Source organism: Aquarana catesbeiana, linkage group LG07 (assembly GCF_042186555.1).
Source record: "Aquarana catesbeiana isolate 2022-GZ linkage group LG07, ASM4218655v1, whole genome shotgun sequence".
Classification (NCBI taxonomy): Eukaryota; Metazoa; Chordata; class Amphibia; order Anura; family Ranidae; genus Aquarana; species Aquarana catesbeiana.
The window spans coordinates 254066960-254080371 of NC_133330.1; the positions used below are offsets into that span (position 1 = coordinate 254066960).

Genomic DNA, 13412 nt, shown 5'->3' on the forward strand with positions numbered 1-13412 from the left:
GGGGTCCCTCGGCGGCTGTCTCAGCTCCTCCCTGCATCAGATAACCCCCTAGGGGAAGCGTTCTCCCGGGGAGTTACCTTGTGGGCGTGCTCCCGAGTCATTCATTCGGCCCTGCCCACCGGCGGCCGCATCATTGGATTTGATTAACAGCAGCGGGAGCCAATGGCTGTGCTGCTATCAATCTATCCAATCAACTTCCAAGAACCCCCTAGCAGAGAGACGGCGTGTCCCCGTGGGACAAGTTCGAGGGTTCAGGTAAGTAGAAGGGGGGGTGGCTGGGGGCCGTCCACTGACAGGTGTTTTTTTACCTTAATGCATAGGATGCATAGAACAAGCTACCATGCACACTACACCAGATTTTGCATTCTCCAGTTTTAGTAAAATCCCCCCCCCCCAAAGTGTCTTGTGTATTAGGTGGGAATGAGCGGGAGAAATATTTACCAAGTCAATGGGAGATCTATGCACTACAACATATCTGGAGAGACCTTCACTGTGAAGTATAAGTCATGTTGTCCTTTGTCCTCCCCCTCCCTCTTTAAGGGTAGATTTATATGTGTGCACCTCTGAAGCGTGATCCACATTCAGATCGCTTTTCAGAGCATGGAAGAGGCGATGTGACACCTCCTCAGTGGACAAATGCACCACAAGCGAGTGCATATCCCGGGGACTCAGCAGGGGGCGCATCAGACCTCTGCAGACAGACCACTGCTTCCACATAGAGAGCAAAGCCTCGTACACACGGTACGATTGTTGGACCACCGAGCGTCTGATTTTTGTCAAAAGGCTGTGTGCCAGGATCTTGTCTTGCATACTACCAGTACACAAATTGTCGTGCTACAAACCCGAACGTAGTGACGTACTACGAGGAATCTCAGCTCTTGAGCGCCACCCTTTGGGCCCCTTCTGCCAATTTCGTGTTTGGTGAGCATTGATTCCGAGCATGCATGTTTGTACTTTTGACTTTTGTGTGACGGATTTGTGTATGACCATACGAAAATGTGACGTGGAGCCGTCGTTTGAAAAAAATTTATTAGCTTGTCAACCAACATTTGTTGGCTGAAAATTGGAAAACAATTGTTGAAAGGAGCGTACTAACGGTAAGAAGTTTGGACAACAGCCTGTCAACAGACAATCCCCTTCTGATTTTCGTACCGTGTGTACGAGGCTTAAGGTTTCTATTCTGCAGAAGCTGCCGGGGATAAGGCTTTATATTTAGGATGTGGCTGCTTTTAAAAATAAAACAACTATAACACTTTGCACCTTTCCTTTTGATGCTCTGGGAATTTTTTAAGCTGAACGTTTAGATGGGATTTTAACTGCTTCCCGCCCGGCCTTGTCTAAAATGACAGCTGAGTGGGAGCCTTCCTGTTCTGGGTGAACGTCTTATGACATCCTTCAAGAATCGGGCCGCACTCTGGTGCGATCTGTCACATTCTGTGTAGCGGGCCACTGACAGTAGCATGTGATCGCTGTGACCAATCGCAACAAATCACATTACAATTGTACACAATGGATGGCTTCCATTCATGCTATTGTGTACTATTGTATTGATCTTTGTGATTGATCACAGTGATCACATGGTACAGACAGGGCCAATCACAGCCCATCTGTACCATGTGATTTGCTGTAGCAATTCACAGCTAATCACAATAGTACACACTGAATGAATGGATTTCATTCAGAAAAAATGGTAGTTTATAGTAGTGATTTTAAACTCATTTAAATCAAATCTAACCATTTTTTTATTAGACAAGCTTTTACATAATTGTCCCTTTTTTTTCCTTTGTTTTTATCCTGTGAATTTCTTGTATTTTCTTTGTAAAGGGCTTTTGAAAAGCTACCTTTAAAGGCACTATATAAAATAGAGTTTAATATTATTATAATCATAGTGTTTTAAAAAAAAAAAAGACTGATCACCTACCCAGAGTAGTACAGCGGTACTATGGTATCACTGTATTGCTCTGGTCACAGTATGTAAAAAAAATTGTTAAAAAAGGAAAATAAAAGTAATAAAAAAAACAGTGGAAAAAAAAAACCCAAATGTCTTCATTTTCCAAAAAAAGTGACAAAAAATTACAACTTTGAAAAACTCTCCATGTCTCATACTAAATACCTTGGAATGTCTTCTTTCCAAAAAGGGGTCATTTGGAGGGTATTTGTACTGTCCTGACATTTCAGGGCCTCAAGAAATGAGAGAGGCCGTCAGTACATTAGGACTGATCAATTTTCAAATATATATATAAGTAGCTAGCTTGTGGACTCTATCATTTATACTTTCACACAGACTAAATAATATACTGATTTGGATTATTGTCATCAAAGAAATGTAGCAGAATACATTTTGGCCTAAACTTATGAAGAAAGATTATTTATTTGCAATATTTTATAACAGAAACAAATAAAAAAGTGTTTTTTGTTTTTTCAAAATGTTTGGTCTTTTTTCATTTATTTAGCAAAAAAAAAACTAGTGGTAATTAAATACCACCAAAATAAAGCTTTATTTGTGTGAAAAAAAATGATAAAAATAAAATAAAAAATTTCATATGGGTACAGTATTGCATGACCACACAATTATCATTTAAAGTATGACAGCGCTGAAAGCCTGTGCAGGAAGGGGGTGAAAGTGTCTGTAATTGAAGTGGTTAAAGAACACCTAATTATCAAAATAAGTTTTGTAAATTGTTTTATTATGATAACATCTAATATCTCTTCCATTAGTGAAAGGCCTCTATGACATTCGCCAGAGATACTGAAGGACTGAGGATGGAAACATTAAAACCTGCTTTTACAGAGAATCCAGTACTTCTGTACACTTTGGAAGGGAACATCGAAGGCCTCCAGTCCATATTTGAAGATCTAGCTGAGGTTCATCATGAGCAAGGCAGCAAACTGCTCCTAGAGGAAGATCAACTAGGGAGAAGCCCTCTGTTTTTAGCCTGTATTCTTGGTCGTACTGAGATTGTAAGAGCTTTAGTAAAGTATGGAGCAAATATTAATCAACAAACAACTCGAGGTACAGTATTTTTTTCCTTTATTTTAACATATATTCATCTTAGACTTGTTTTGATTATTTCATAGATGAAATCTGTATCATGTCCATGAATCCCCCCCTTCCCATTGAAATGTACCATCATCCAGTATATTAAAACCATGTATTTGTGGGCCTTTTAAGGTACATTAAATGGTTTTAGACACAAGTTAAAGCAGTAGTAAACCACATAAAAAAAAAAAATTGAGCCCCAGGCAGTTTAAGTTATAATGTGCTAGTATGCATCGCATATTAGCACATTATGACAAACTTACATGAAAACAAAGCCCTCCAGCGGCGTGCTGTCACACAAGAGTTGCTGTTTACGGCAGGGCTCTGAAGGAACGGCACGGGTATGCCCTTACCTTCAGAGCACATGCGCCGGTGACATCACCAGCTGCATCTAAAGTAAATATCTCCTAAACGGTAAACATCATACATGGGAGTTTATTCCACTTTAAAGCTGAAATTTAGTGATTTATTTTATTTTTTTAAATTGGCACCAGGTACAATACATACATGAATGACAAGAGTCCCATGTGCTGGTGACTGCTCTCTTCCCTGCAATCTTCATTCTTCTGCCCCCAGATACCCCTGCAGATGTGATCCGGTGCTGCAGGGGTTAATATGAGTGGCTCCACCTGTCACCGGCACTCATCAAATGTGCCAACTATGCCCGCCCTTTTAGACCCCCTGCTTCATTCATAGAAGCTGTACTATTAGTTCCCTCAATCAAAAGCATTCTATGAATGGAGGAGACGGACCTTTCAGTCATCTGCCTGTCCGTCATTTATAGAACGCTTTTCATTGTGGGAATTTATAGAACAGCTTCCATGAATAGAGTAGGAGGTTGGAAAGGATGGGCAAAGTGACACTTTTGACAAGTGTCTATGACAGGTGGAGCTACTCATATTGACACCTGTAGTACAGGAAGATCACAGGTGTGGGGGAATGAAGATTTCAAGGAACAGAGCAGCTATCAGCACACAGGGACTCTCATCATTCATGTAAGTACTGTGTAGCTGGTTCCTTGCACAGTTGCTGTAATAACCACGTCCGTGGATGCAAACACTCTGGGGTTGATTTACTAAAAATGGGGAGTGCAAAATCTGGTGCAGCTCTGTACAGAAACCGATCCTCTTCCAGTTTTTTTTTTTTTGTCAAAGCTTAAAGTGGTTCTAAAGCCACCTCAAAGTGATTGTAAAGGACCGTTTTTTTGTTTTTTAAAATAACAAACATGTCATACTTACCTCCACTGTGCAGCTCGTTTTGCACAGAATGGCCCCGAACCTGCTCTTCTGGGGTTCCCCGACAGCTCTCGTGGCTCCTCCCCGCATCAGATAACCCCCTTGGAGAAGCGCTCTCCCAAGGAGGTTACCTTGCGGGCGTGCTCCCGAGTCCAGCATTTGCGTCCACAGACACGAATGCCGAACTCGGACCCGCCCCGCCCAACCCCCCCCCCCCCCCCCCGGCGCCTGCGTCATTGGATTTGATTGACAGCAGTGGGAGCCAATGGCTGCACTGCTATCAAACTATCCAGTCAAGAGCTGGGACCCCATGGAGAGAGGGACAGCGTGTCCTAGCCGAGGAGATGAAGGGACTCAGGTAAAACGGGGGGGGGGGGGGGGCAGGGGGGCCGCTGACTGCCAGGTGTTTTTTTACCTTAATGCATATGATGCATTAAGGTGAAAAAACACAAGGGTTTACAATCCCATTAATGCATTCTATGCATTACGGTAAAAAAACCTTCTGCAAAATCCCCCCAGCCCACCATATACTTACCTGAGCTCGATCCGACCTAGCGATGTGCATAAGAGCAGCGGCTCTTTCTGCTGTCTCCCTCCTCCCTAGGCAGATTGATAGCAGCGGGAGCCACTCGAATGCTGTGCCAAATGAACGGGGGGGGGGGGCAGGGCCAAGCCGTCCGCTTTGTGTCAATAGACACAGGCAAGCTGGCTCGGGGGTGAGCACATACAGGTGCCCCCATGGAAAGCGGCTTTCCATGGGGGCACTTGCCAAAGAGGAGGAGCCTGAAGTGCCGGTGAGGGACCCCAGAAGAAGAGGATCAAGGCAAAACCATTGCACAGAACAGGTAAGTATACCACGTTTGTTATTTTAATTATAAAAAAAAAAAAAAAATGAAGCTTTAATGTCACTTAAATTGAACAAGCTGAAGTTAGAAGCTGATTGGCTACCATGCACAGCTGCACCAGATTTTGCACTGTTTGGTTTTAGTAAATCAACCTCACTGTGTACTGAACCAGTCAGAGTTTTTGATCTCGAGTGATTGGTTACATGCGAACAGCAGCAGCATTAGTCATTGACTTGTACAGGGTACAGATCTGTCAACACCGCTGATGCTAGGTGCAACTGTTGACACATTCTGTGTGCCTGGGGATAAATTCTTCACCGCAATTCTCGCTGCTTAGTGCTAAAGTGCCCTTCAGCTGAAGGCTTCAGGAAAGCTTAATACATTCTTATTGTATTCAGAACTTTTCAGACACAGTCTACAAGTTAAAGTACACCTAAGAACCCTTTCACACTGGGGCGGTGCGGGCGCCGGCGGTAAAACTGCGATATTTTTAGCTCCGCGGCCGAGAAAGGGTTAAAACCTCTGCAAAGCTCTGCTGCAGCGGCGCCTTGCCGGAGGTATAGCCGCGTTGCCCCATTCATTTCAATGGGCAGGAGCGGTGAAAGAGCGGTATACCCACCGCTCCTTCACAGCTCCAAAGATGCTGTTAGCAGGACTTTTTTTAACCGTCCTGCCAGCGCACCGCTCCAGTGTGAAAGCCCTATGGGCTTTCACACTGGAGAGTGAGGAGCGACTCTTTCAGGGCGCTTTGCAGGCGCTATTTTTAGCGCTGTAGCGCCTGCAAAGCGCCCCAGTGTGAAAGGGGTCTAACTGGAATTCTGATTGAACTCTGTTATAGCAATAACAAGCTTCAGCTGCAGTGACACCCGCTGCTGAAATTAGGTATCATGACATTGGCGCACAGTGGTGTGCTACTGACTAGCAACGTGTAATAGAGAAGAACTAAAGGCAAAACTTTTTTTTTTTTATTACTTTGGATAAAATAAGGGAGGGTCATAATCCCTGTCAGATTATTTTTTAATCCAAAAAGTACCAAATAATACCTGCACTTAGGCAACAAATTAAAAGCAATTCAGGTAGATAAGTGCAGTGCTAAACATAACATATAATCAAAATATAATATTATATGGATAAATAAAAAAACTTCACACCAAAGTGAGTCTAAAATGTGTAAACATTTAAGAGATCTTATATAAGTCCAGTTAAAAGTCCTCATAGGGTGTCCAGAGATGACAAAATAAATATCAGCTTGAAAGGAGTGCTCCACGTTAACCAGAGAGATCCTCTGCCGACAGTTATCACACACAGCCTCTTACCAAATAGCTTTGACAACCAAATAAACAGCAGTCAGACAGTACAATCAGATACCTAATGGCAATGGCTGGACTTTCAGGGGATCCACCGATTCATATTAATCCCCCAGACACCAGGATCTTTTCACCCAGATGGTAAAAAGCCTGTCTCCACTCTGGCAAGATTTTTGCAGTTTTTCCTGTTTGGCACTGCAGAGCCCTTTCAAAAAGTTTATTTTCTGATGCCAACATGGCAGCATAAAATAGACTCAGAGAAAGAAGCAAACAGATCTTAGACATGTGCCAACATCACCTTCCTTCTCCCCCCATTCACCCGCAGCATAAGCAAGGCAAAACAGAAGATGTTTCTAGTTCAAAACCCACCTCACACATGCGAGAGCCTGGACATGCTATAACAAAGATGGCCACCACACAAGGCCCTTTGCACAGTGACCGGACTGTGCACACACGCTGGTCACAGGAAAAGCCACAGCTGAAAGGAAAAAACTGCAGACAAAAGAAAAAACAAAATCGCTCCCACAAAGGAAAAGTGATGAAGGCTAATGAAAGTAGAGACAAGGGAGGAAAAACAAAAAGGGATAGCACAAACCTGTGGGAGAAAAGAAAAGACAGCACTAACTCCAGCACCAGGATTCAGCTCAGGTGTGCAGAGAAATAAATGCAGCATGGACTCCAGTAACCAAACACCAGCTCAGGTGCACCACATGAGGTTCTGACGTCTCTAGTTAGAGAACTCCTCAGCCCCAAAAAACAACCAGAAGGGGCTCCCCACCTTGTTGGTGCATTTAGTAACCTAAGATGTGGGGACTGCGTCTTGGAGAGGCTGAACCCAGACGGACTCCGACTCGGTCAGCAGGTAGGGACTTATAGCAACATCACGAGCTTGGAGGGTAGATCTTGAGAACAAAGAGGAGAATGTGGGAGGTTGCTCTTGCTTTCCTTTTGTAGATTCAAACAGGTCCTGTGGGTGGATATAGGGGCAGAGCTATATCACATGTATACTGCCATGGATTGGCATCAGGAAAGAGAAATATGATAAGTATATGATACAATTTTACATTTTTTTGCCATCCGTGTCCAGTTGGGAGATTTCCCTTCACTTCCTGTCCCATAGCCAAAACAGGAAATGAGTGGAAATCCCTGCAAATTATGGGAATCCAAATTATGAGAACTAGTGTCCCCAATGGAAGATTTCCCCTTTATTACTTTTCTGGGGACAACTCAAAATTTGGGATTTTTTTACTTTCAATGACAATGGTAAACAGGACAAATAAGGTGAATCTCCCTAACGGGGGCACAGACAGCAATAAAAACTGACATGTGTTCTAATCCCTCTCCACTCCAACAAAAAACTTTTGCCTTAAGTTCTACTTTAATGGTCAGATATCAGGTACTGTATATGCAGTGGTATATGTATATACCACTTTAACACTTACCTGCTCTGTGCAACAATATAGCACAGAAACACCACTTTCCTCCTCACAGTGCCCACTGACTCTGTAGGCTCCTCCCCTCCATTGGGTGCCTCCTGTAGCAAGCCAAGCGCTGAGGAGGCACCTGTGTGTGCTCACATGGAGTCCCGTGAAGAGCTTTGTGCGTCCATAAACACACACAGCCCCCTTAAGTCACGCCCACACTCCCTTCTTACAGGAGTCTGACTGATGGCAGCAAGAGCCTATGGCTCCATTGTCCTCAGCTTCTCCTGTGAGACCAGGAAGTGAGGGGAAAATTACTGGAGGTGGAAACAGCGAGCCAGGTAGGTATTTAGGGAGGGGGCTGAGGACGGGAAGTGGGGTGTTTTTTTACCTTAATGCAAAGAATGCATTAAGGTAAAAAAATGTTTGGACTTTAGTAATACTGTAAAATCATGGCAATACATCGATTTAGCAAATTAAATGTAATTTGGTTAGAGTTTACATTTATTTTAAATGGACAATAAACCATGTTTTTAAACAGAAAAAACACTTCTATTCAAGTATGAATTGGTAACTCAAAAGTCCCATTAAATGCTCTCATCCTTTGACTATGGGCAGGCTGGTTGTACCCAAGTTGATCCATCGATCGACTTGGCTACAACCAGCCTGTCCGATTTTTTTACATGCAATTACTGCTGACAGCTAGCAGAACACAGTAACTCTGTGGGGAAGGGGAGGGGGGATTATTCACCCATCAACACAGTGTTGATGGGGGAATTGAGCAATCTTTCTTTCCTTCCACCGAAAATCGCATAATCTATGGCCTACGTAACAATTCAGCTTTAGTACTGTAGGACAATACAGTCGTTTATTACAGTAGAAAAAAAACATTCTCTGGTGTAAAAAATGCTGCATTTGAATCTATAAAGCCTACTTTTTTCTACAAATCTAAACGCATCAGTATTGTATATTATGGGACCATGCACACTGCTGCGTTGTGCTTAGTAATCTGGCTGGAATTGAAAACTGAGCTAGGAGAATGGAAGGAGAAATTTACATTTGTGAATGTTTTTTGATATTCCTGCATTTAAACTTTTTTTTTTTTTTTTTTTTGCCACATCAACGAGATATTTCTCCGGGAGTCATGTTTCATTTTTAGAATTCAAACATTATCCCTTCACTTCTTCACATCATAGTGGCAGCTTTTATCAATATTTTACAAAACAGTTACATCACAAGAAATACCCTTAGTGTGCTGAGATGCACTCTTATTTTATTTTTCCAGCCAAAAGCACCCCCCCCCTCCCGCCCCCTCCCAACCCCCTCCCCTTACCCAACCACCCCTCCTTTATTTCATCCCCCTCTACCCCTCCTTATCTTTTCTCCTCCTATCTTCCCGAATGACCCCTCGTCACCCCTAGACCATTTACCACAATCTGGCCGATTCCTCAACCCTGAGCTAAGAACCCCATATCTCGGCCGCTCTTAGAGAGTCTTTAAACTCCGCCCATTCCCTCCACTTCTTCTCGAAGGCCTCCATTTTCGTCCCTTCACTGAACCTAAGGTATTCTAGGCTATAGATTTCATTGATTTTGTTAAACCAATCTCTCATCATAGGTCTTCCTTTCTTATACCAATACATAGGTATGAGGCTCTTAGCCGCGTCAGTGAGCTGTGGTATTAGCGTTTTCAGATATGTCTTTATGGACATTTCGCTCTTATGGAATAGGCATTCCCAGGGGTCATCCGGGATATCAATGTTGGTAATCCCTTTGATTATTTCCCTTCCTCCCAAAATTTTCTAATTTCCGGGCAGTGCCACCAAATATGCGCCATTGACCCTGTTTCTTTGCATCCCCTCCAACAAAATTGTGAAGTTTCCTTCTGACATTTATGTACTCGATCAGGTGTCATGTACATTCTCGCCTAGACACTTGAAATTCAGCTCCAGTATTTTACAGTTAACCAACGTGGCGCTCACTCTCCTCAGTATCTGCCACGCTTCTGGATCTATGATTTTATAATCCAACTCCTTCTCCCACTTCCTAATATATGGTGGGACATCCGTATTCCCCAACTCCGTTAATACTTTATAGATCTTAGAGAACCCCCCCTTCCTCCTTCCTTTTTTTTTTCCATACAAATTTTCTCCAGTGGGCGTAGTTTGTCCACCGATCTAATTGGCTGTGGGAGTGAGTCTATAAAGTGGCACAATTGGTTGTACCGCCATGGGTCTATAACTAGCAAATTTTCCCTATCTTTAAGTTCCTGGAATGTACATATTTTATCCTGGTTCATTACATCCTTTAGTTGAGCATTTTCCTCCAGTATCCACTTTCCAAACCACTCCTCCTTCCCTGGTGCAAAGTATTCTGAATCCTTAAGTCAAATTAGGGGTGAATTAAACCCCCATCCCTCCCTTTTATGCAGTGAGTCCCATATTTTAAGTGCGTGTCTAGTAATGTGCTGTGTTTCAGTACTAAGTTTTCTTAAGTGGGGTGGGATCCATACTATCTTATTTAACTTACTGTCACTAATTATATTTTCCATTTTTACCCAGTGTTTTTCTTTATTGTTTTTCACCCAATCTATTACACGTGCCAAGGCAATTGCCTCATAATACTTACTAATATCTGGTGCTCCCCACCCTCCCTTGCCCTTTTCTTTAGTTAGCTGTGCGAAGTTTAAGCAGGGTTTTTTTCCTCTCCAAATAAATTTTAGGAACATCGTGCATAGACTCCTGAGGTATGCCTGTGGGAGTGCCACTGGAAGCATCTGCATTTTGTATGTCATTTTAGGTAGTATTACCATTTTATATATACTAATTCTACCTGGCCAGGATAACTGTCCACGTGTTATTCTGTTTAGCTCTTGCTTTATTTCATTAAGAAGGGACATAAAATTCGCCTGGAATAGAGCCTCTTTTATTGTGGTTATTTTGACCCCTAAATATTTAAGTTCTTTTTTCCCCCAAATAAATGGGAAACATTTTTGGTATGCATTATCTCTGAGTTTGCCACCATTGATATCTAACGTTTCCGATTTAGTCAGGTTAACCTTAAAATTAGAGAGCTTCCCATATTCTGTTAATGTAGAAATAATATTCGGAAGGGAAATCCTCGGGCGCGTGACATAAAGCAGGATATCATCCGCAAAGGCAGCCAGTTTATACTCGTCTTTGCCGGTCTTTAACCCGCTGATGTCCGGGTTTAGCCTAATCCTAGAAAGGAGGGGTTCAAGAGCCAATACGAAGAGCAGCGGGGAAAGTGGACACCCCTGTCTCGTGCCATTTAACATTTCAAATGGCTCAGAGAGTAATACATTAATCCTCACTCTCGCTGTAGGTCGAGAGTATAGTGCCTTAATCCATCTAAGGGCTCTTTCCCTAATTCCTATCTCCTCAAGGGTACACGTCATGAAGCCCCAGTCTACTCTGTCGAACGAATTTTCAGCGTCTATAGACAGGAGTAGACCTGGGGCTCCACTCGCTTTAATTTTCTGTGTTACTGAGAGTGTTTTAATACTATTATCACGTCCCTCTCTTCCCGGAATAAACCCGACCTGGTCAGGATGTATGATCTTTTTAATAATTAGTTTCAGTCTTTCCGCAAACACTTTGGCGAATAATTTCGTGTCGACGTTTAAAAGAGAGATGGGTCTATAGCTGGAACACTGTGTGCTGTCTTTGTCCTCTTTGAGAATAATAGCTATATTAGCCTCCAGTGCTTCTCTCCTCATTTCCCCTTTATCCCCAATTTCATTCATGTAAGAACACATATTGGGGATTAAGTAATCCTGGTATTTTTTATAGTAGAGAACTATCAGCCCATCAGGGCCAGGGCTCTTGCCCACTGGCGTTTCCTTAAGGGCGCGTCTTACTTCTTCCTCCGTTATGGGGGCCTCTAAAATGTGTTGGGCGGTTTCCGTGATTTTGATCATACCACTATCTTTTAAATAACTTTTAATTTTCTCACGTTCTTGTTCCCTCCCTTCCCGGGTGTCATTTTTATTGACAGTGTACAACTCCCCATAATAATCACGGAAAATTTCCGCAACCTCTTTATCTTTGAATCTAATGTCACCTGCCTTTGTTTTTATTTTATTAATACAGTTGGAGGTTTTCTTCTTCCTCAGGGCCATAGCGAGAAATCTCCCAGGTCTATTGCCACCTATATATCTTTCTTTTTTTACAAGGTTATACATTTTTCAGTGTTCTTGTTCAATTAAAGCCTGCATGGCCTCTCTCCTCCTTAGTAGACTCATTAAGACCTCCTTATCCCCCGTTTTCTTATGTAGTTTTTCAAGGTTATGGATTTCTTGTTTAAGAACTACTTTGTCTTTCTCCTTTCTTCTCTTAACCTCAGATCCCACCATCATAAAAATCCCTCTTATATAAGCTTTGTGGGCCTCCCAAACTATGGCTTCTGACGTTTCACCCGGTACGTTCGTTTTAAAGTAAAGTTCCAGCTCCTCTTTGCTTCGTTTATCAATTATTCTATCGTGGATGAGATCCTCATCAAGTCTCCAGCTTTTAACCCAGTTTTTACGCTTGCCTATTTTCAGCTGTAGACTTATAGGCACGTGATCAGAGAAGGTCATCGTACCAATATCTGTGCCCTCGACCTCCTCCAGGAGACAATGCTCTACGAGGAAGAAGTCCAATCTAGAGTACGTCGCATGTACGGGGGAGTAGAAAGTGTAGTCTCTTAGATCGTAGTGTTGCGTCCGCCAAGCATCTACAAGTTGACTTTTTTAATTTGTTCAGCCACATCCCACCAGTCCCCCGCGCACGCGATGTTCAATCTTTACCTGGTTCCAAACACAAGTTGAAGTCTCCTGCTATTATAGCCTGAATTCCTTCAGGCATTGCCTGAATTCCTCAAACTTTGCGAGGATTCCCAGTAAATATCTGCTTGAGTTTTTATTTGGGCTGTATACATTTGCTAATGAGCAAACTGACCCATTTAGTTTACCTCTTAGAAACAGAAATCGCCCCTCTGGGTCGACCAATCTCTCTTCCAACTTAAACGATACGTGCATGGCGAATCCGATCGCCACTCCTTTTGCACCCCTGATCGGAGAATCTCCATAAAACCAAGTCGGGTATTCTCGGTAATAAATGCTCTGTCTCTTACCCAGGAAGATGTGCGTCTCCTGTAGCAGAACAACATCCGCTTTCAGGAGTTTTAATTCACCCAAAATGTTCCCACATTCGGTGGGGGAATTTAGACCTCTTACATTATATGAGATTATGTTTAGTCTAGACATCTTTTTTTATCTGAGACAAAAGGGGATTTACCCTTCAATACTAACCACAGGAGTGGTAGACAATGGGATGCAGGCTTACCTCCCATTGTCTCGCAACCAGTGGGGTGGATATCGGTCCCAGCCAACTATCTTCTTGTCCCAATTTTGGTTGGGCATTCTGGAGTTTTGCTTTTTGCCCCGGTTGATTTTCCCAGGCTTTCTTTGCTGCTGTCATGTACCATGTATTTTCTAATGGTACCCGGGCTTACGCTTGTTCTAGGCGGGTTGGCGGTTGCCCCTTTCGTTGATTTGCCTCT

The 13412-nt window shown here is 43.0% G+C and overlaps 1 protein-coding gene across 2 annotated transcripts in view; it reads left to right on the forward strand.

The window, feature by feature from the left end:
• The window catches only part of ANKRD45 (ankyrin repeat domain 45), a 128526-nt gene that overhangs the window by 2539 nt on the left and 112575 nt on the right, over nucleotides 1–13412 (forward strand). For both annotated transcript variants that reach the window (XM_073593215.1, XM_073593216.1), the window contains exon 2: nucleotides 2719–3013. In XM_073593215.1, coding sequence (XP_073449316.1) covers nucleotides 2731–3013 — 283 coding nt within the window. In that variant the 5' untranslated portion in view covers nucleotides 2719–2730. The remainder of the gene's footprint in view (nucleotides 1–2718; nucleotides 3014–13412) is intronic.